The sequence below is a fragment of the Malus domestica genome, chromosome 02 (genome assembly GCF_042453785.1).
Source record: "Malus domestica chromosome 02, GDT2T_hap1".
Classification (NCBI taxonomy): Eukaryota; Viridiplantae; Streptophyta; class Magnoliopsida; order Rosales; family Rosaceae; genus Malus; species Malus domestica.
Genome location: NC_091662.1, coordinates 19,595,539 through 19,616,230, shown reverse-complemented (window position 1 = coordinate 19,616,230; position 20,692 = coordinate 19,595,539). Strand labels below are relative to the sequence as shown.

General features: G+C 36.9%; 2 protein-coding genes across 2 annotated transcripts; both read left to right on the top strand.

Annotated features, from left to right (window-relative positions):
- Positions 1-12,372: 12,372 nt before the first annotated feature.
- On the top strand, positions 12,373-12,855 carry LOC139191392 (uncharacterized). Its single transcript, XM_070812221.1, has 2 exons — positions 12,373-12,658; positions 12,722-12,855. Exons 1-2 carry the CDS (start codon positions 12,373-12,375, stop codon positions 12,853-12,855), a joined length of 420 nt encoding a protein of 139 aa, XP_070668322.1.
- A 6,058-nt stretch (positions 12,856-18,913) lies between these two features.
- Positions 18,914-19,507, top strand: LOC103406281 (uncharacterized). Its single transcript, XM_008345285.2, has one exon. The coding sequence runs from the start codon at positions 18,914-18,916 to the stop codon at positions 19,505-19,507; it is 594 nt and encodes a 197-aa protein (XP_008343507.2).
- Positions 19,508-20,692: the final 1,185 nt, after the last annotated feature.

The following is a 20,692-nucleotide window of genomic DNA, read 5'->3' as shown; positions in this document are numbered from 1 at the left end:
TTGGTGGGGGTCCCGCTGCTTTTTATTTTTTTTGGGAATTTAACGAAAAAATTGTCTGCAGTTTACTTTAACGAAAAATTACATTTTTACATTAAGAGATCAATCCTGATACTATTCACTTTATCCTTTATTTTATTAAAACTCAAATTTTTTAAATCCTTATCATTAGTTTTTCTTTTTTTTTTGTTTGAAAAATAAAAAAATATGTTTTGGGTTTGAAGGGGGGATAGGTGAAATTACAGAAATGTCCGTGTTTGTCATTACCAAGACATTGCTTGTTCGGGTGTCTAGATATGTGATTGATCATCTACCCTAAAAAGAATCATGCAACTCTCTTTTAGACCTACTTTGATCGATGGGTTAAAACTTAAAGTTTAGATTTTAAACTCTCCCCAAACTTTCTCCAATATTTGGGCTTAAAATTAGTTTTGGATTAAAACTGATTTTCGGGAAAATTCTTGCCAAGATTTAGGCCTGGACTAATGGGCTAGGCCACAGTGCGCGTGGACGTGGCTAGCAAAAATGGGAGACACAGCAAAGCAACACGCCCGACATGCCAAACACGCGAAGTGCTGACAATGCGGGGGCCTTACACTGCTACGTTTGTTGGCCACGTTAAGGGCTGGTTTGGTATTACTGTACTTTGAAAAAAAAATTGTTGTGAGAATAAGCGGTTGTGCTGTGAGAATAAGCGGCTGTGAAATAAATCAGCAGAGTGTTTGGTAAACTTTTTTGTAAAAGTGCTTTTGGAAAGAAAAAAAAAAGCAGTCTGATAGTGGGTTTTTCATTAAAGGAGCACTGTAGCTCCCAGTGCTTTGAAAAAAGCTAGTTTTCCAAAGCTGCAAATAGCAGCTTCAGCTTTTTCCTTTGATTTCAGCTTATTCTCACATCAGCTTCCAAAATAAACCTTTTTTTTTCAGTTTACCAAACACCTCAAACCCTCACAGCTTTTTTTCATGGGTGCTTTTTTTTTAAGCACCTCACTCCCAAACCATCCCTAAATGAGCCCAACGGCTCTTTGCTCGATCTGACGACCACGATAAATGGACCGCCAACGATAAATCGAACGCTGAGATCTAATATGATCAAATCTAAATTAAATCCAACAGCTAAAATAATTATAAAAAAAATTATTTAAATCAAAATTCATCCAAAAACTCTATAAATGCCTACGTATTTGTTCAAACATCCATACCAAATTCACTTTTCTCATACAATTTTTCCATTTTTTGTTCTTTCTACCCACTTCCAAAACTATTTCTTACCATTTCAAATTTTCAAGATGGAAAGAGATCATATTAGATGACCTAATTAGTCAAATGATGAACATGTTGCTTTGTGCTTAGCATGGGTTTGTAATAAAAGATGGTGTCGTTAGAATGAATCAAACTAAAATAGTTTTATGGCTAAAATCATTGAGAATTCAATTCCAATTACAACACCAACCAAAGGGAAGTTGGTAGTGTATAGATAGGTGAAGATTATCAACAAAGCATGTATTTTATGGAAGGGAAGCTTAGAGAGAGCCGTGGTTGACATGGCTAGTGGAATGAGCGCCCAAGAAGTGGTGATCATCTCCCTTCATAGTTCATTTCTCATGTACACAATCTTATTTTGTAACTAATTGGTCTTTATGTATTCCTTACATAGGATGACAAAGTAATGGCGATTTACAAGACAAGAACTAAGCCCAAAAACCAAACTTCTAAGTTGCATCATGCTTGGGGCGTCTTCAAGGATTATCCCAAGTGGGGAGCCAATGTGAATCAACAATGGAAAAAATTATTTGCTAGTGAACCCTCAAGCGTAATGTTGGCAATCAAGGTGACGATTTGGTGACCCCATCTTCTTCTATTTCAAGGTCCTCGGAAAGAGATAAACAAAAGGAAGCAAAGAGAAAAATGAAGATGCAAGATCTGATTGGTGCAACGCTTAGTTCCGGAGTTGAATAATTGATTGCAAGCCGAGGGGAGACCAAGGAAGAAATAGTTCGAATGCACTTGCTCTTTGAGAAGCAATCGGAAAAGGAAGATGCAAGAGACCGGTTAGAGCAAGAAATGTTCAATTTTAATGTAATGATGAAGGACCTCAACAAATACACTCCAAATAGGAAGAAGTTCTTGCATGATAAGCAAAAAGAAATTATGCAAAGGAATGCGCAAGAAATATCTTTGAGGATGATGATCCATTTCATGTATATATCCGAGGTCTACCATGAAATTCACCACCAAGTCAAGGCACAAGTGAACTAAATGATGATGAATATTATTGTGATTAGTAATTGTTGTAAATTTTATGTAGTATTTTAATTATCGTTTGTATTAATTTTTATGTAATATTTTAACTATCATTTATATTAATTTTATATAGTATTTTAATTGTCTATTGTAAAAAAAAATTATATAGTTTATTGTCTATCGTTAATAATTTGTAATTTTTATTTTGTGCTAGTGTGATTGAAGCATAATTAGTGATTTTTCAATATTATTGAAATGTAAATATTCTTAGGTTAATGTTCATAAAAATAAATTAGGATAGTCTATATAAAATTTATTTTTAAAAAAGTTACTTTAGCCCAAATTCATTTTTAGTAATATCGGACTAATAACTCAGACCATCTCTAACCCTTGGGTTAAAACCTAAAATTTTTATGTCACAGCCCGTCCCGAATTATATTTTTATGGCGTGAAATGACTAAAGTACCCTTGAACGTTTTGTGGGGTTGTGGGGTCTAAGTTTAGGATTTGGACCCATTTCTTTTATTCCTAAGTGTTTGGAACTTAAGTTATTTTCTTGTTGTTGGTTAGGGACCAATCCGGACCACACATACGCCCACACACACACGTTGACTTTCTCTCTCTCTCTCTCCTCCCTCTCTCGGACTTCTTTCCATTTCCGTACAATTGTACGAACAAACTTCAAACCAACCTTTGCAAGCACGGATCAAGGATGTGAAGGTAGTCTTTGTATTCTTTGTGAGCTCAAGAGCTCATCCATACCCTTAGTTCGGCGTGAGAGCTCGTAAAACCCGAAAACCAGATAACCCCGATCGTGAGCATTGTTCATGCAGTCGTAAATGTGGACCCTTCAGTGAGTTTTAAGGTCATATGAAGCCTTAAAACATCTTCACGAAGCTCGAGGGGTAACTTTGGAGTGATTTGGATGTTGGGAGGCTCGGGTTCGACGAGTTGTAGAGGTGGCCGGATTATCGTGCCTTTTTCCGGCAAGATCCCGTGGATTTTAGGGCTCAAAATTGGTAAGGTTTTGTTCTACTCGTTGTAAGCTTCATTTTGGTACAAATTTCATGAATTTTGGTTGAGAAATAAAGAAGATATGAAGTTTAGCAATTTTTCCCAGTTTCTGGTGACGGTGACAGATCTGGTGACTCGCCGGAGAAGAAGACGAATATTCCGTCAACTTTGACGGAATATTCTTAACGGCGATTAACGGCGTCAGGTATAATTAACGGTATATGTTTATATTTAACGGAATATTCTCTAACACCGTTAGGGAATCCGTTTGGTGTGCTAGGCACGTGCCTGAGCATGAGCCGCGCATCTGGCTGTGCCTTGGCCGGCGCATGAGGGCGTGTGGGTGCTCGGAAAATTTTTCTTAAAATATGGGGATGTTCCTAAGGTTGAGTAGGTCATGGTGAGCAATGTATGAGAAATTATTACCTAGTTTTGTGTATGTGCTTTAAAGTAACGTTTATATAGTTGTTTCGCATATAGGTGAGATCTATCCTGAGGACGAGCGCCATCAATCAAGGCTCAGGGGCTATGACCCTTCAACATACCAGTGAGTGGGCTTTTGGTTTTTCCGTATATACCTATATATATACTTGAGATTTGTCCCAGAAAATGAATTTGAATGATTATACATTTTGAAATGCCATGCAAAGTATCTGCCTATTTTATTTATGCATTAGTAGTTGCATACATTTATGATTGGCTCTGCAGACGCACAAGTAAGTGTCAGGTAAGTTCATAAATTAAAGATATGAGATTGCTTCAGTTATGCGAGATATGATGTGATTATGTGAGATGTGTTGAAAGCTCATAAACCTGCACCCCTGTGTTAGTGTTCCCGCCCAGAGTTAGGGCACAGTCCTTCACGTGATATTCACATCCCGCACCATATGCTCACCTTGGATCCAAGTTAGGTGCACAGGCTTGTTGTACAGACCACTTTAGGTGGTTTTGACTAGTAGGTGACCCGCAATCATTCGCACAGTCTTCACGTGATCGTAGCACTAGAGCATATTTATTTTATACCTAGTTTTGTCGTACAGACCACTTTAGGTGGTTCCAACTCGTGTGTAGGATTTCATATGATTGAGATTGGTTACGAGTTATAGACTCAGCCGTGCAGGTCACATAGGTGGAGCCAACTGATATGATATCTGGCATTGATATATTTCAACTGAATTACTTATGATATTTCATTGAGATACTTTGGCATGGTATATTTCTATGGATTTTCATCCTGAGCATGATTTCTGTTATAGCATATATTATTTTCTGAGAAATTATACAGGTTTTACGGCGAGGAGTTAGCACTTTTAATAAATGAAATGATTTTGAAAAGCTTTGTTTTTGCCCGCTCACACTTTCTGTTTTGCACCCCTCCAGGTTTTAGGTAGAAGTGCTTTGGTGGCTCACGGCGATTTTGACGGTGGTTTTGATAGAACATCATAAATGTAGGATCACCTTTGGGTGTAGTATAATTAGTACTTGTCCAATTAGATTGCACTTAGGGTATTTATGCTCTAATTGTGTATTTCACACTTAATCTCGCACTTGCACCTTATCTTAATTAGTGCTCTAGTTGATTTGATTTTTAGTTATTAGTATTTTCTTATATCTCTATTGCTTCCGCACTATGCACATGGCTATGTCACCCTCACGTGACGGCCAGCACGCCCTGATTTAGGTCGGGGTGTGTCCTTTTAACTCAGAAATAGTTTTTCTGCTCCAACCCTTCTAGTTAGATTTTTAACCCGAGATTATTGAAGAATGAATTTAGGCTAAATTTTTTGTTAAAGTAACTTTTTCAAAAATAAAAATTATGTAGACTATCCTTATTTAATTTTATGAACATTTTAACTTAAAAATATTTAGATTTTGATCTTTTTTTTTTGGTGAACTTTGATTTCAATAATTTTTTAATTGTTTTAGCCACTGGATTTAATTTTGGACTGTTAAATTTTATTTATTTTTAACCTTAGATTACCTGTGAGTAAATCCCTTCAAAACTAAATGTTTAAATTGTTTACTATTATATGTCGATGAATGTGAATATTATTATTAGTCTTTGAAGAGACTGATATCCAGTTAAATTATGATGATATCTTAAGTCCATTGGTGATTTATTTCACCACATGGTTATCATACATATCGTATAGTTAGCTACAGGCATAGATTATTTGCAGTTACTTATTTTCTAGTAGAGGCTAGAAATGCTAGTAGACGTTACTCACCAATAAAGTAGACGCCACTTCACCTACTTGCTATTCATTTGATTTACTTCGATTAAGTGATTGTTATTACTTTTTCGGATATAACGAGAGATATGATTTGAGCATGTTCACTATTATGGTAGTATATTATATGTATTTAGTTTTTACCATATATGTGATTTCAAAACGAGGGTTATTATATTGCAATGGTTTTAATTAGATAAACTTGATCCACTCACGCTTTGTTTTTCAATCCCTCAGGACATAGTGAGAATAAGGAGAACCCCGGAGGTGACGAGTGGGCTTGGCAGTGAGGCATCCATCCTTTGGACTTTGGGTGATGATTCCTTTACTACAATTTATTCTAGTATGTAATAACCGTATGATCATATTTTCGATTATGCATACTTTTATGTGTTTGCTGTTGTGTGAAACTTCTAGTTGCTCTTATATGTGTGATAATAATGAGATCTTATCCATGTACTTGTGTCCCCAAGTGGGGAGGTTGATTAGGAGACTTTGTAGCAACTTTTATTCTATTAATAATGAACATTTTGGTTCAAATTATTTCACACCATAATTATCTTACCATGACTTCGTTATTAAGTTGGCTCGTGATGTCATCTCTTGATGGGCATGTGGTCCATTTAGTGACAGCCAGCACATCACGGCCTCATAACTAGTGCTATTTGGGGTCAGGGTGCGTCAAGACCTTTACTTGTCACTTGCCACCAGGTTCCTCTAGTCACAAGGAATTTTTACTCACATAATCACTAAGACATGAGAACAAAACAACAGTTTTCTTCTATAAATGAGTGTGAAGATTCAAACAAGATTTTTTTTTCTATATTAAGAAAATAAATATCACTAGTCAATAGATAGATGGTTACTTTAAGTTCACTTAAAAGTGCTTGTTAGAAACAACCAATCACGTAATGCTACAATGACATATAAACAAAGTATAATTGTTGAATAGTATAACGCTAAAGATAAAATAAGAGGGAAGGTGTTTGTAACTCATTTGCTTAAGAACATTCACCCTTACGCTTCAAGTTCCAAGTTTTATTCTCCTTCACCATATCCTTTCAAGTTTTGGCAAGAAATGATATGTGAAACAGTGAACTTGTGTCGCTTTCCATGCTCATGATGCAGTAGTCTGCAAGTAGCCAAGAATGGTTCAAGTTTAAGGAAGTTCAAGATAAATCCAAATACTTGAAAGGCACTAAACACATCTGCCCTTGAAACTGAAAAAATGGGTGAACTTTGGAGAAAGCTCCAGAAAAACACAAATAACAATGAGGAGCAAAACTAAAATAAAATAAAATAAGAACTAAGTTATTTAAAATTGTGTTAATTTGTTAATCATGAGGACTGATCTGTGGTTTGATTTCTAAATTATATGATTTTTTTAGTACAATGATATATTTTACATTAAAAAGATGGGGAATCTGGTTAAATCATACAATTAACAACCTAATTTAATATAGAATTTGTTATCTATGAGATCCAAACCAAATATTTCTCACTTCAAATGAATACCACAAAACCGTGGTACTGAATGACTCTAAATTATATGATTAGTAGCAAGTACAATGTCAAGGTAGAAAAGGAGGGGACCATAAGGTCCAGCAAATCACATGTAATTACTTTACATGATTGTAATTTAGAGATCTCCTTTGACCAATGATTTCGCCCTTAAAATATTGCTAATAAGTTCACTCTTAAATATTGCTAATAATTTCCCTCTTAAGAGCCAGAATCCTCGCCTGATTATCTTCGTGAGGATTTTGAATATATGTGAATCGTGTCCGTTCATCGTACATCGTGTGATCAAAAATTATTTTAAATATTTTTATTTAAAAATAAACATAAACAATACTTGATAAAAACTGATCGCACGATGTATAATGAACGGACACGATTTACGCATACTTATAATCCTCATCAAAAGATCCGAATAGGATCCTCACCAAAAGGATCCGGAGAGGATCTTGGTTGGCACTCTTAAATATTACTAACACGTATAGGCCAGTTCCAATTTCACCATGCATAAATAGGACCAACAAAAAAAAGGGAAGAAAATGGAATGATTGGATTGAAAACTTTTTTTCCTTTTCTTGGTCTGACTGGTCCATTATACAGTTCAAATTAGGCCTAGTTAAGTTGTGTTGGTGTTAAAACTTGAATAGAGTCCGACTAGACTCAACACGTGATTTGCCCCGAGCGTTGCTTTCGATCTCGGTGCCACACGATAAGTCGAGAGAAAGAGAAAATAGGCTTGCCACCATTGGAGGCTGTCAACAAACAAGGTGTGTTTAGATTTCTGAAAATATGACTTTAGTCTTTGGAATTCAATTTTCTCCACATAAAACCCAACGTAAATTTTTTGCTCGAATAAAACTCATTGACTAGACTCCACATAAGCAAATTTATTAATTATGTTTGACTTTACCCATTTAAAATTTTTCGGATGCCTAAAACACCCTTATTGAATGTTTAATGTACACAATTAATTCTATGTAAATTGTAAGGGGGAATTAATGATTTTACAAAAATATTTGCATATAAATGTAGAGATTTGTTGGTTAGTTTGGCTCTCGAATTCCAATTTACCATTACAACGTGTCCATATTATATATAGGCAAATTATTGTACCTTAAAATATATAAAAAAAAATTTGTTGTCAAAGTAAAAATATATAAATAAAAGGAGATAAAAATTGTAGGTAAATTAATTTGACAAAGAAAAGGAAAATAACCAACTATAGGTAAATTATTTACATATACAGTCTAGATATCTGATTCACATAAAAAAATGTAGGTAAATCACGTACATAATTTACCTACTTGCATAATTTACTTACTATTATTGAAATTTACCTACTATTATATTAATTTACCTACTTGCATAATTTAGGAAAAATGCCAACAAAACATGAGAATATTTGCATATATCATAGATAAATTGCCAAAAGAAATATGAGAATATTTTGTTTATATATTGTAGGTAAATTACAGACAATAGGGCGATATTCTTTATATAGGTAAAGTAGGGACATTTAACTATTATATATATGGAGAATAATTTACACCGAATAATAATGTAGTCATGATATAAAGTAATGCACTAGATTGTTGTAGAAATTATAAATAAATAAATAGAAAAAATAATAGGATGATTAATCAGATTTTAAGGCCCTTGATTGAAGCTAATTTTCAAGTGTGGGTTGTGGCAAAAATTGTAAATAATTTGTATTAGTAGATTACTTATATTCTCATGTGGCAGTTTATTTGACTATTGGGTTTTTGTTGGATGTTTAATTATATGTGAATTTATGTTTAGAAATCATGATTTTTCAAGACCAATATCTAATGAACCCGTTTAGATTTATGTTAGGTTTGGATGTAGATATGACTTCTTAACGAAAGTGACTAATGTACTTCGAATGGGATGTTAGTTCAATTGAGTATTTTTCTCATGACTTGAGTAAATGAGGACTTAAATCCAATGCGAAATGAGTGTTTGCCAAGTTGTAAATGAAAATGTGATAATAATAACCGTAGAAAACTGAATGTAACCATTTCATGATAAAATCGTGATTACAATTGCTTACAAAAGAAATTTGTGGTTGATGAGCCAATTTTCATAACTAAAAAGTAAATAGACTTCGAAATGGTAAAAAAAAAAAAGTAAACTCTAAAATCGATATCACTGATGTCAGACTAGACTAATGGGAAACATTGCCTCAAGGAGATGGTCTAGGTTGGTTGGAATGTTCATCAATAGAATTATCAAACTAGAGGTGTTTTTTCAGAACGATTGGATCAAAAACAACGCTTCCAATTTTCGTTATAAAATTTCAAAATTGGATCACAATTTTTTTCTTCTAAACAAACGATATTATCTACTCTAAGGGGTAGGAGAGTAGGCTAAGCCTCATAATGGGCTAACAATAATGTGATTCAAAATTCACCTATGGCGAGAATTGAATTTAAGACCTCTTAGCTATAAGTTAAAAGTGAAGAGGGATATTACTAGTGACACACCCCGACCTAAATCAGGGCATGTTGGTCGTCACGTGGGAGTGACGTAACCATGTACACAGTGCGGAAACAATAGAGATAAAAGGGAATTACGGATAATAAAATCCAAATCAACTAGAGAACTAGCTAAGATAGAGTGCTAGAGAGATATTAAGTGTGAATTACACAACCAGAGCATAAATATCCTAAGTGCAGTCAAACAGGACAAGTACTAATTATACAACACCCGAGGGTGATCCTACATGGTGATATTCTGTCAGAACCATCGTCGAAATCCTCGTGATCCACCGAAGCACTTCTACCTAAAACTGAAGGGGCGCAAAACAGAAAGTGTGAGTGGGCAAAGACAAAGCTTTTCAAAATCATTTCATTTCTCAAAAGTTCTAACCCCTCGCCGTAAAACCTATATAATTTCCCAGAAAATAATAATAATAATAAGCTGTATTTGAAATCATACTCAAGAAGAAAATCCATAGAAGTATACCATGCCAAAATATCTCAATGCAATGCTATAGGTAAACCAGGAAAAATATATAAATGTCAAATATCGCATCAGCCAAATCTCTCTAACTCAAACTGCATTGTTGAGTATATAGCTCATAACCAATCTCAATCATATCAAATCAAATCCTACACATGAGTCGGGGCCACCTAAAGTGGTCTGCACGACAAGACTAGGTGTAAAGTAAATATGCCCTAGTGCTACGATCACGTGAAGGCTGTGCGAATGATCGCGGGTCACCTACGAGTCGAAACCACCTAAAGTGGTATGCAGGACAAGCATGTGCACCTAACTTGGATCCAAGGTGAGCATACGGTGCGAGAAGTGAACATCACATGAAGGACTATGCCCTAACTCTTGGCAGGAGCACTAACACTGGGTGCAAGTTTATGAGCTCTCATCACATCACATCACATCATATTTCACATAATTGAAGTAATCTCAATCTTTAATTCATGAACTTACCTGGCACTTACCTGTGCATCCGCAGTACCAATTATAAATATATGCAACTACTAATGGATAAATAAAATAGGCATATACTTTGCATGGTATTTCAAAACGTATAATCATTCAAATTCATTTTCTGGGAAAAAATCTCAAGTATATAGGTATATACAGAAAACCAAAAGCCCACTTACTGGTATGTCGAAGGGTCGTAGCCCCCGAGCCTCAATTGATGGCGCTCGTCCTCAGAATAGGTCTTACCTATATATGAAATAACTGAATAAATGTTATTTAAAGCACATACACAAAACTAGGAAATAACTTCTCATACAAAGCTCAAATAAAGTATTTGAATATACCACCATGATCTACTCATCCTCAGGTCATATTATCTCTGAAAACGGTATTGAGGTTGATAAGTCAAAGATAGATCTTGTGCGTTACTTACCCTCTCCTACTTCGGTTAGAGAGGTTCGTTCTTTTCTTGGCCATGCAGGTTTCTATCGTAGGTTCATCAAAGACTTCTCAAAGGTTGCCCAACCTCTTTGCCGACTCCTACAAAAAAATGTGACGTTTGAGTTTAATGAGGCATGCACGGCATCATTCAATCAACTCAAGGAGTTGTTGACCACGGCACCAATCATTGTCCCACTGGATTGGAGCCTACATTTCGAGCTTATGTGTGATGCGTCCGATTACGCTTTAGGAGCTGTTTTGGGCCAAAGGAAAGACAAGAGGCCGCATGTCATCTACTACGCCTCACGGACGTTGAATGATGCCCAATTGAACTATTCCACTACGGAAAAAGAACTTATTGCCGTTGTTTTTGCTTTAGATAAGTTTAGATCATATCTAATTGTACTAAAGTAATTGTTTTCACTGACCATGCAGCTTTGAAGTACTTGCTCACTAAAAAGGAAGCCAAGCCACGGCTAATTCGTTGGATGTTGTTACTTCAAGAGTTCGATATTGAGATTCGTGACAAGAAAGGAAGTGAAAACGTGGTGGCTGACCACCTAAGCCGAATGGTGCATAATGAGGAGTCCCTACCCATTGCCGAGACATTTCCCGATGAACAATTGCTGTCCATAAAGGTAAGTGAGCCTTGGTTTGCCAATTTGGTCAATTTTTTTGTGTCAAAACGAATTCCTTGCACTTTCACTAGGCACCAACGTGATACTTTAAAGCATGATGCACGGTTTTATGTGTGGGATGATCCATATTTATGAAAATTTTGTCCGAATCAGATTGTACGTCGATGTGTGCATAATTCTGAATTTCATTCTATTCTAAGCTTTTGTCATACATATGCATGTGGTGGGCACTTTGGCACACAAAGAACAGCCCTTAAGGTATTACAATGTGGATTCTATTGGCCTAGCGTCTTTAAGGATGCTAGAACGTTTTGCTTAACATGTGATAAATGCCAAAGAATGGGTAACATAGGTGCTAGGGATCAAATGCCGCAGGTTTCTTTCCTTAATGTTGAAATTTTTGATGTTTGAGGTATTGATTTTATGGGTCCCTTTCCTTCCTCATATGGTTTCATGTATATTTTGCTTGCCGTTGATTATGTGTCGAAGTGGGTGGAAGCTAAAGCCACCCAGACTAATGATTCTAAAGTGGTTGCAGATTTTATTAGAACTAACATATTTGCAAGGTTTGGCATGCCACGTGTGATCATTAGCGATGGAGGGTCTCACTTTTGCAACCAGACCATTGAGGCGTTATTGAGGAAATTCAATGTCAACCATAAGGTTTCTACACCTTACCATCCTTAAACAAATGGCCAAGCCGAGGTTTCCAACCATAAGATCAAACAAATTCTAGAGAAGACCGTTGGGCCTACAAGGAAGGATTGGAGCTTACGGTTAAATGATGCACTTTGGGCGTATCGTACAGCGTACAAGACACCCATTGGAATGTCGCCATTTAGGCTCATCTATGGCAAGCCGTGCCATCTCCCCGTTGAATTGGAGCATAAAGCTCACTGGGCCGTCAAGAAGTTCAACATGAACCTAGATACAGCGGGAAGTCATAAGAAATTCCAATTAAATGAACTTGATGAGCTAAGGCATGACGCGTACGAGAATGCTAGCATTTACAAGGAGAAGACTAAAGCATTCCATGATAAGATGATTCGAGTCAAAACATTCTCCATTGGGCAGAAAGTGCTATTGTTCAATTCCCGTTTACGTTTGTTTCCCGGTAAGTTACCTTCTAAGTGGATTGGACCGTTTGTTATTACTAATATTTTTGTTCATGGTGCAGTCCAAATCCAAAGCTTGAAAACGGGACATGAATTCAAGGTGAATGGGCATCGATTGAAGCCCTACTATGACAACTCTGTGGAGCATGTCGTGGATGACATCCCCCTGCATGTTGTGGGCTCCAATGAGGAATGAATGAGTTCTTCGTCTGGTTGCACGACGTTAAAGCAAGCGCTTCTTGGGAGGCAACCCATGTATTCAACAAAGGAAGACCAAGAAAGCACTCCAATTCCAGATTTGCGTTCCTAAACCCTTATCTTTGTTGAGTGTTTTGTTTCTGCCATGTTTAGTGTGTTAGTTTCTGTTTGTTTGTTGGTTTGTTATTTGTGTTAGTTTATGCTTGAAACATTGAGGACAATGTTTGATTTAAGTGTGGGGGGGTAACCAAAGTGTTTTAATGCAAATTCGTAGGGTTTTATCACCCATAACTTCCAATGTTGTTCCTTGCTGTTTTTAGGTGTTTTTAGGCTGTTTTGATTCATTTTAGTGTGTTTTACATAAAAATCCGAAAATCCCAGAAAATTTGAAAAATTGTTTTGAAAACCCAAAAAGAGTCGTTTTTAAGTTGTTTTGTGTGTTTGCTTGTGTCTTAGGGTACCTTCCAACACAATGATGAGGATTCGGTTTTTAATTGCATGATGGTTAAAGAGAGCTATAAACATGGAAGGTTGATTTACTCTTTGGTTTATGCTTGGTTGTGGTTATAACTTATGAATTCACATGTAATCATAAAGGGAAAAATTAGTTTTTGTAGCATGCTTGAAGGAAGGAACTCAAACTAACGCTACAACCTTGTGAGACTTGAGCCTAAACGTTTATTTGGAGAGTTAATAATCTGTGCATTGTTGTTTTCTAAAGTTTGCATGATCTCATTATTCTTTGCTTGGTTACTACTTAGAAGGCGTTTCATCATTTAGTTCCAAACACTAGAACTCATGCCCATTTCATTCAAAGCATGCTATTGATTTGCATAACACATATTCAAGATGAAGTTGTGTAGTGACCACCATTTAAGCCAAATTGCCGTGTCCCCCATGTTCATTTGTTTTGTAGGTTTTAACCCTGTTGAGCCTTGTTTAGCCTATATTGTTTGTTAACCCACATTATCCTCACCTAGCCTAGATTAGGACCATCCATACCCTTGTTCTTGAAGCATAGTAAAGCATGACTCAAGATGAATTCCTTTTGATCAATGTATTGTAGAAAACAAGTGTGGGGGAAGGGATGTATGTGAGTGCCAAAGTCTCTAATGAGGCACGGGTTAGAAAAGAAAAAGAAAAGAAATTTCGTGGAAAATAGCAAGAAAAAAAAGAAAAGTTGTGAAAAATATGAAAAAGAGTTGAAAAAGATGTGGAAATGAGCTCTTAAGTGTTGAGTGTTGAAGAAAGGGTCCAAAACATTGAATTCAACCCTAAGTATTGCATGAATCTTCCCTTGTGTTTAAAAGTTGATTTATGCGCTCTAAAGTGAATTCTAAGTTTCGATTTCATTGCTTTGCTTGCTATTGCTTAAAGAACCTTTGTTATCCTTATCCGTTCTTTGTTAGCCAATACCCCAAGCCCCGTTACAACCCTTGACTTTAATCTTGAGTGTTGTGTGTTTCAATTTGTGCAGTTTAGAATTGGTATGAGCATATGGTGTCACTGGTTCTCGCATCTAAGTAGTAGCATTCCATTCATGAGATCATATCTAAATGCTTATTAACTCCAGAAAATGATTTCTTTGTTATATATATATATGTGAGCGTTCGTTTTTATGTCTACATCAATCTTCTCACATATAACTAGTATAGGGTGTGTAGTTAGAAAATCTGAGTGAAAATTAAGTGCATATCTTGTAAGGAATTGAGCAAATTCTCTAAGGCATGTTACTACATTCAAAACATCGTTTTAATTGGTTAAATGTGAACTAGTAAGTAGTGACTATGATTAAGCATGTGCTTAAGTGTGAAGATGACTAAAATCTGTGGGAATGATGATTTTTAATATGTCATGTGCATTGGAAATCCTTGAGGTAGACGTTGGAAGCTTTAGGTTTTGTTTGTTTGTTTTGTTTCGTTTTGTTTTTCTTTGTTTCTTTGTTTTGCTCGAGGACTAGCAAAAGCTAAGTGTGGGGGAATTTGATAGGAGCATATTTATGCGCCTTAGTTAGCTAGTTCTTATGCATTTTCGTTATGTTTTCTTAGTTAAAGTAGTCTTTTAAGCTATTTTCATGTGTTTTCAGGTTTTAAGGGCATATTATACAAAAAGATGCAAATTTGAGCTTTTTGGAGCAAAAGTGAGCTTGGATTGAATAACACATGCTTGGAACAAAAGGTTTGGACAAAATTGAAGATTTGAGGATTCCTAGTCCAAGAAGGAGTCCTAATTGAAGAAGGATTCCTAATCAACGAGGGATTCCTAGTTGAAGATGGATTCCTAGAAGAATGAAGATTCCTACTCAAACAAGGTTTCCTACTTGAAGTAGGAAAGTTAAGCCTAAAAGTTGCTATTTTGGGTTGATCTTTCCTAAACCTAAATGGCCTTAAGTTTCAGCAACATTAGAAGGTTCCTAAGCGTTGGAAGACACAAAGAAAGGTTTTAGAGCATTTCCTTATCCTTGCCGTGGGTTAGGTTCTATTTCCTCTTGGTTTTGGGTTTCTAGAAGCCCTATCCTTTTTCCCCTAATCCTTGCCGCACTTATCCCTTTCTAGAACCCTTTTCCTTGCCTTGCAAGGCTTTCTAGAAGCCTTATCTTACCCTATCCAAACCTGCTGCACCTTGTGGACTTTTTCCCTTGTGGATTCTGATTTCTAAGCCTTTTTCCTTGTGGATTTGGGTTATCCAAGTCCATATCTGATCACCCTAGGGTTTTATGTGCCCTTGGCTGAATTACCACCTCTCATACACATCATTCACCCCAGAAACAAAGAGCCTCTCTTTGCCGCAGCCTTCCACCACCATACTCCATAATTCCTGCCAAAAACCACCCCTTGCCGCACCACACATCCATCCTAAACACCACCATACATCCTTCATCCATTCCACACCATTCATAACCCCAAAAACCTGTCCAAAATCTATGTGCCGCAGCAAAGAGGAAGGAGGAATCGTGGATGCACCTGCTGTCCAAGTTGGAGCGTCTAGGTGTTCTCTTTCTTTGGATTTCAATGTTTAAATTTATTTATCTTTGCTTTGTGCGTATGAGGAACTAAACCCCCCCTTGGCTAGGGGGGATTCGAAACCATGTTTATGCTTGCTATATGATTTGATTACTTCTAATTGCGTTTCATAAGTTGTGAATTCAATTTACTTATCTATATGAATTAAAACTGATTTGTGTGTGTTGGTTGAGAGTGCACGCTTAATGTTCATGCATAAGTTTGATGCTAGGATATAAGGGAATTTCACCTAATCGTTATAAACTCGTATTCAAAAGTAGTAAAGGTTGTTGATCACAATCGTGTTAAGTAAATTCTTGGCATAAGTTTCATGCCGTTCATAGTAACAAGTGCCTCGCCAATGCTTATGATTTTCATAGAACTTAATGATCTTTGCTTGTATCTTTGTTATGCAATTCATGCAGGGAACTTGTGAGGAATGCTTTGGGTTTTCGTATGCAATTCATCCAATTCGATAACTTTAGGAAACTCTGAGGGTTAATTAGTGCAATTCACGGTTAATCTGGGGCGTTGGGAATTCATGGTTTATTGAGAAGCAATTGGAAATTGTTTTGTATGCAAGTGTGACATTTATGGAGAAGAACCCCTTAGCTAGCTTTCCATCCATTCACTTTAACCAAATTCGTTTTACAATCTGTTTTAGTTTACAAAGTTATGTTTTTGTTTTCAATTTTCGTCAAAACCAAATCCCCATTTATTTTGAAGTGTTAGATTAGTTAGAAATCATTTTAGTTTGTGTTTTTAAGTATCTTGAGTCAAGTTATAACCTATTTTCGTCCAAATTGTGTTTTGTGTTCAAAACTGCCCAGATTGTGTTTTTAAGGCAGTTTTGAGTGTTTCTGGGCTGTTTTGAGTCTTTTGGTTTGTTTTAGTGTTTTAAAGTTTAGTTTTGCATTCTTTGAGTCTAGTTTAGTGTTTTAACCTTTGTTTTTACGTTTTGAGTCAGTTTTCAAGTGATTGAGCAATCCCTCCTAATCCATGGCCTAGAACGATCCCTACTTACATACTTTGCTACAATTGATAAAAAGAGGGTTTAATTTGTGTGCTTATATATTTCGCATCAATCATCTAAAGCCTCTGCTGCCGCATCTCATTTCTCCCATGTAGAACACTCTTGTTGGTGGTCACCAAATCCAGGATAATATTGGAGTTGCCCATGAGCTCTTTCATTTCCTCAAATTGAGGAAATCTAAGAGTAGGTTTGAGATGGGGATTAAGCTGGACATGCAAAAGGCGTATGATAGGGTGGAGTGGGATTTTCTGGATGCCGTGATGGAAAAGATAGGTTTTCATTCTAGGTGGCGCAAGCTTGTTATGGGGTGTGTGACTTTGGTTTCCTTTTCGATTCTGCTAAATGGGCACTCGGGTCGTAAGTTTGCTCCTTCACATGGTTTACGTCAAGGTGGCCCGTTATCTCCTTACTTGTTCTTTTTTGTTAGTGTTGTTCTTTCTCGGATGATTCAAGTGGCTGTGGATCAACAGTTATTAGCTGGTGTAAAGATGAACATGCATTCTCCAGTTATTTCCCATATTTTCTTTGCAGATGATATTCTTCTATTTTTTAAGGCCAATCGACAAAATTGTTATTCTTTGGTCCAGCTTATTGATGAATACTATGCTGCATCGGGCCAGGCGGTTAACTTTCAAAAATCGTCTGTGTTTTTTAGTTCTAATACACCATCTGAGGTGTCGAGGGAGTTAGGCCACATTCTCCATATGCAGGTTGTTAATGATCCGGGTACATATCTCGGGGTTCCAGCTTTGTGGGGTAGATCAAAGAGGCAAGGTTTGGCTTTTATCAAAGGTCGGATTTTGAAGAAAAGTCATGAGTGGGCGCTTAATAATCTCTCTCTAGCGGGTAAGGAGGTCTTAATCAAAGCTGGCGTTCAGGCGATTCCTGCGTACCTTATGAGTGTTTTTAAATTTCCTGTGGTTGTTTGTCATGAATTAGATTCTTTAATTGCTAAGTTTTGGTAGGGATCAGTGGGCGAGCACCGGAAATCTCACTGGGTGTCCAAGCATACTCTGGGCCTCTCAAAGAAGGAATGGGGTTTGGGATTTAGGAACTTTTCGGATTTCAATGATGCGTTACTGGCGAAACAATGTTGGAGATTGATTCACAATCCGGATTCGTTATGGGCCAAGGTTCTTAAGGCTAGATATTTTCCGAATTGTTCGTTTCTTAATGCTCAGAAGGGCAGTAGGGCGTCTTAGGCTTGGATTAGTCTATTGGTGGGCAGAGAGATCTTACTTCATGGGGCATACTGGCAAATTATGGATGGGAGGTCTGTTCGTATGTGGGTTGATCGTTGGTTACCTTCACTTCCTTTGGGTCATCATCGGTCGGGGTAGGTGTCTGTTACTAGAGATACTATGGTGGCCTCTCTTTTGACGTCTTCTCCCCGTTCGTGGAATATCGAATTTCTTCATCTGTTTCTTTCGGCGGAGGAGAGGCATGCGATTTTAGAAACCCCTCTTGGAGATGATTTGCAGCTGAACCGTCTTGTTTGGCCTCCCACTCAAAATGGGATGTATGTTGTGCGATCTGGATACCATTGGGCTCGTTCTTCACGACAGTACTCAGTGTCTACCCGTGCGTCCTCGTCGTCCACGGTTCCATCGCAGATTTGGCAGCTAATCTGGAGTTTAAAAACTCCTCCTAAAGTTCATCATTTTATGTGGAGGATTGCCCATAGTGCCTTGGCTACGTTGGAGAATCTCTTTGTGCAGAAGATGGTGTCGTCCCCTCTATGTCTGATCTGTCATAAGCAGGAGGAATCTCTGGAACATATTTTCTTGTTGTGCCCTTATGTGGAACCTATTTGGTTTAAAGGCATGCTTAATCTCAGAATTGATCGATCTTCCATCTCTTCTTAGTTGAATTGGATTATTTCCGTTGCTTCCCGTCGTTTTGGGTCGAAGAAGGAGCGATGTGTGATTCTTTCTTATATTGTTTTTTCCTGTTGGCGTATTTGGAAAGCTCGTTGTAATTTTTTGTTCAATCACGTTACTCTCAGCCCATCTCAAGTTCTTATGGCCATTCGCACTGCCAGTGGGCTATTTTTTGAAGCTAATGGTGTTCCTGCCCCTGTGACCACTGCTTCGTTGTCTCAGGTCAGTCAGGAGGTTCGATGGTCCCCTCCTCCTTCCCATTTTTTTAAGGTTAATGTTGATGCTAGCTGGTCTCTTTCCTCTTCATCAGATTTTGTTGGGGTCGTGATCAGGGCGAAGCGGGGCATTTTTGTTGCTGCCAGGCAGGAGCCTAACTCTGCTCCTAGTGCTGCCACTGCCGAAGCTTTGGCTTTGGTTCAGGGTTATGAGCTTACTGCGGAATTGGGTCTTGGTTGTATCATTGTGGAGTCTGATTTTAAGGATTCTATCTCTGCGTTATCGTTTTCGTTGGAGACTGGCAGATGGGAGGCCTTTCCTACCTTAACTGTTGCTAAACGGTTTGGAAAGTCCTTTCAGGACTGTCGCTGGACTTGGGTTCCAAGGTCAGCTAATCGGGCGGCCGATCTGTTGGCGTCGCGTCTTTGTACAGAGATGTGCAATTTCTATTGGGTCATCCGACCTCCGTCTTCGTTGGTTCATGTTCTGGATAAAGACGGTTTGCCTTGTCCCCCTTGATTTGTTGGTAGGAGTGGGGTGACAGTGGAACTTGGTTCTACTGTCTGTTTCTCCATCCCCTTTCCTGCTTGGGTTGTGTTTGGTTATTTGTTGGCCTTTCTGTTGGCTTGCTGTATTCTCTTCTGGCATCTTTGCCCTGGTTATCTATTCCAGTTTTCAAAAAAAAAAAAACATCAATGTTTTTGTGCATTTTATCTCCAAATTTAAGGGACTCTTGTGTTTAATATAAAAATAATGAACAAACTATTTCCAAAACTAACCTTAAAATACAAAAGTTAATGAAAAAATTTATAACTTGAGCAATTAACTATAAAAAGTTAAAATACATTGGAAGTTTTTTATATTGTAACACTTCGGAAAATTTAGGTCAGAAATTTCGAAATCTCTAAATGCATTCCATTTTTTTTTTAAATATTTGGATTTGAAATAATGTAGTTTGTGATTTGAAAAGTTTGCTATATGAATTGGGAACACCATCCCAACTTGCACTCTTATATTATATTCATTTTGAGTCAAGCTCAAAGTCTCGCTCGGCCCAAGCCCAATATTTTGGGTCCAAACAATATGCTTAATATAAAAATAATAAACAAAATTTATCCAAAACTAACCTTAAAATACAAAAGTTGATTACATAATTAATGATTTGAGTAATTATCTATAAAAAGTTGGAATATCTCGGAAGTTTTTTTTTTTGTTGAAATAAATTTGGAACACTTTGAAAAATTTCTGATCGAAAATTTGAAAAATTTCGAAATCTCTAAATGCACTATAATTTTTAGAAAATATTCGAATTTTAAAATTACAGTTTGGAATTTGAAAATTTTAATATCAGAATCGAAAACACGGTCCCAACTTGCACCATGTCAACTATTGATAAAAGAAAATGTTGATGTGACTCCCCTCTTGCATTATGAGATAAAGAAGAAAGAAGAAAAAACCACCAATGATCCAAATTAGGGCTAGTTAAGTTGAATTGGTGTTAAAACTCGAATAGAGTCCGACTAGGCTCAACACGTTATTTGCCTCGAGCGTTGCTTTCGATCTCGGTGCCACAAAATAAGTCGAGAGAAAGAGAAAATAGGCTTGCCACCATTGGAAGCTGTCAACAGACAAGGTGTGTTTAGATTTCTGAAAATATGACTTTTGTGACAACCCGTCCCGAATTATTTTTTTTGGTGGTGTGAA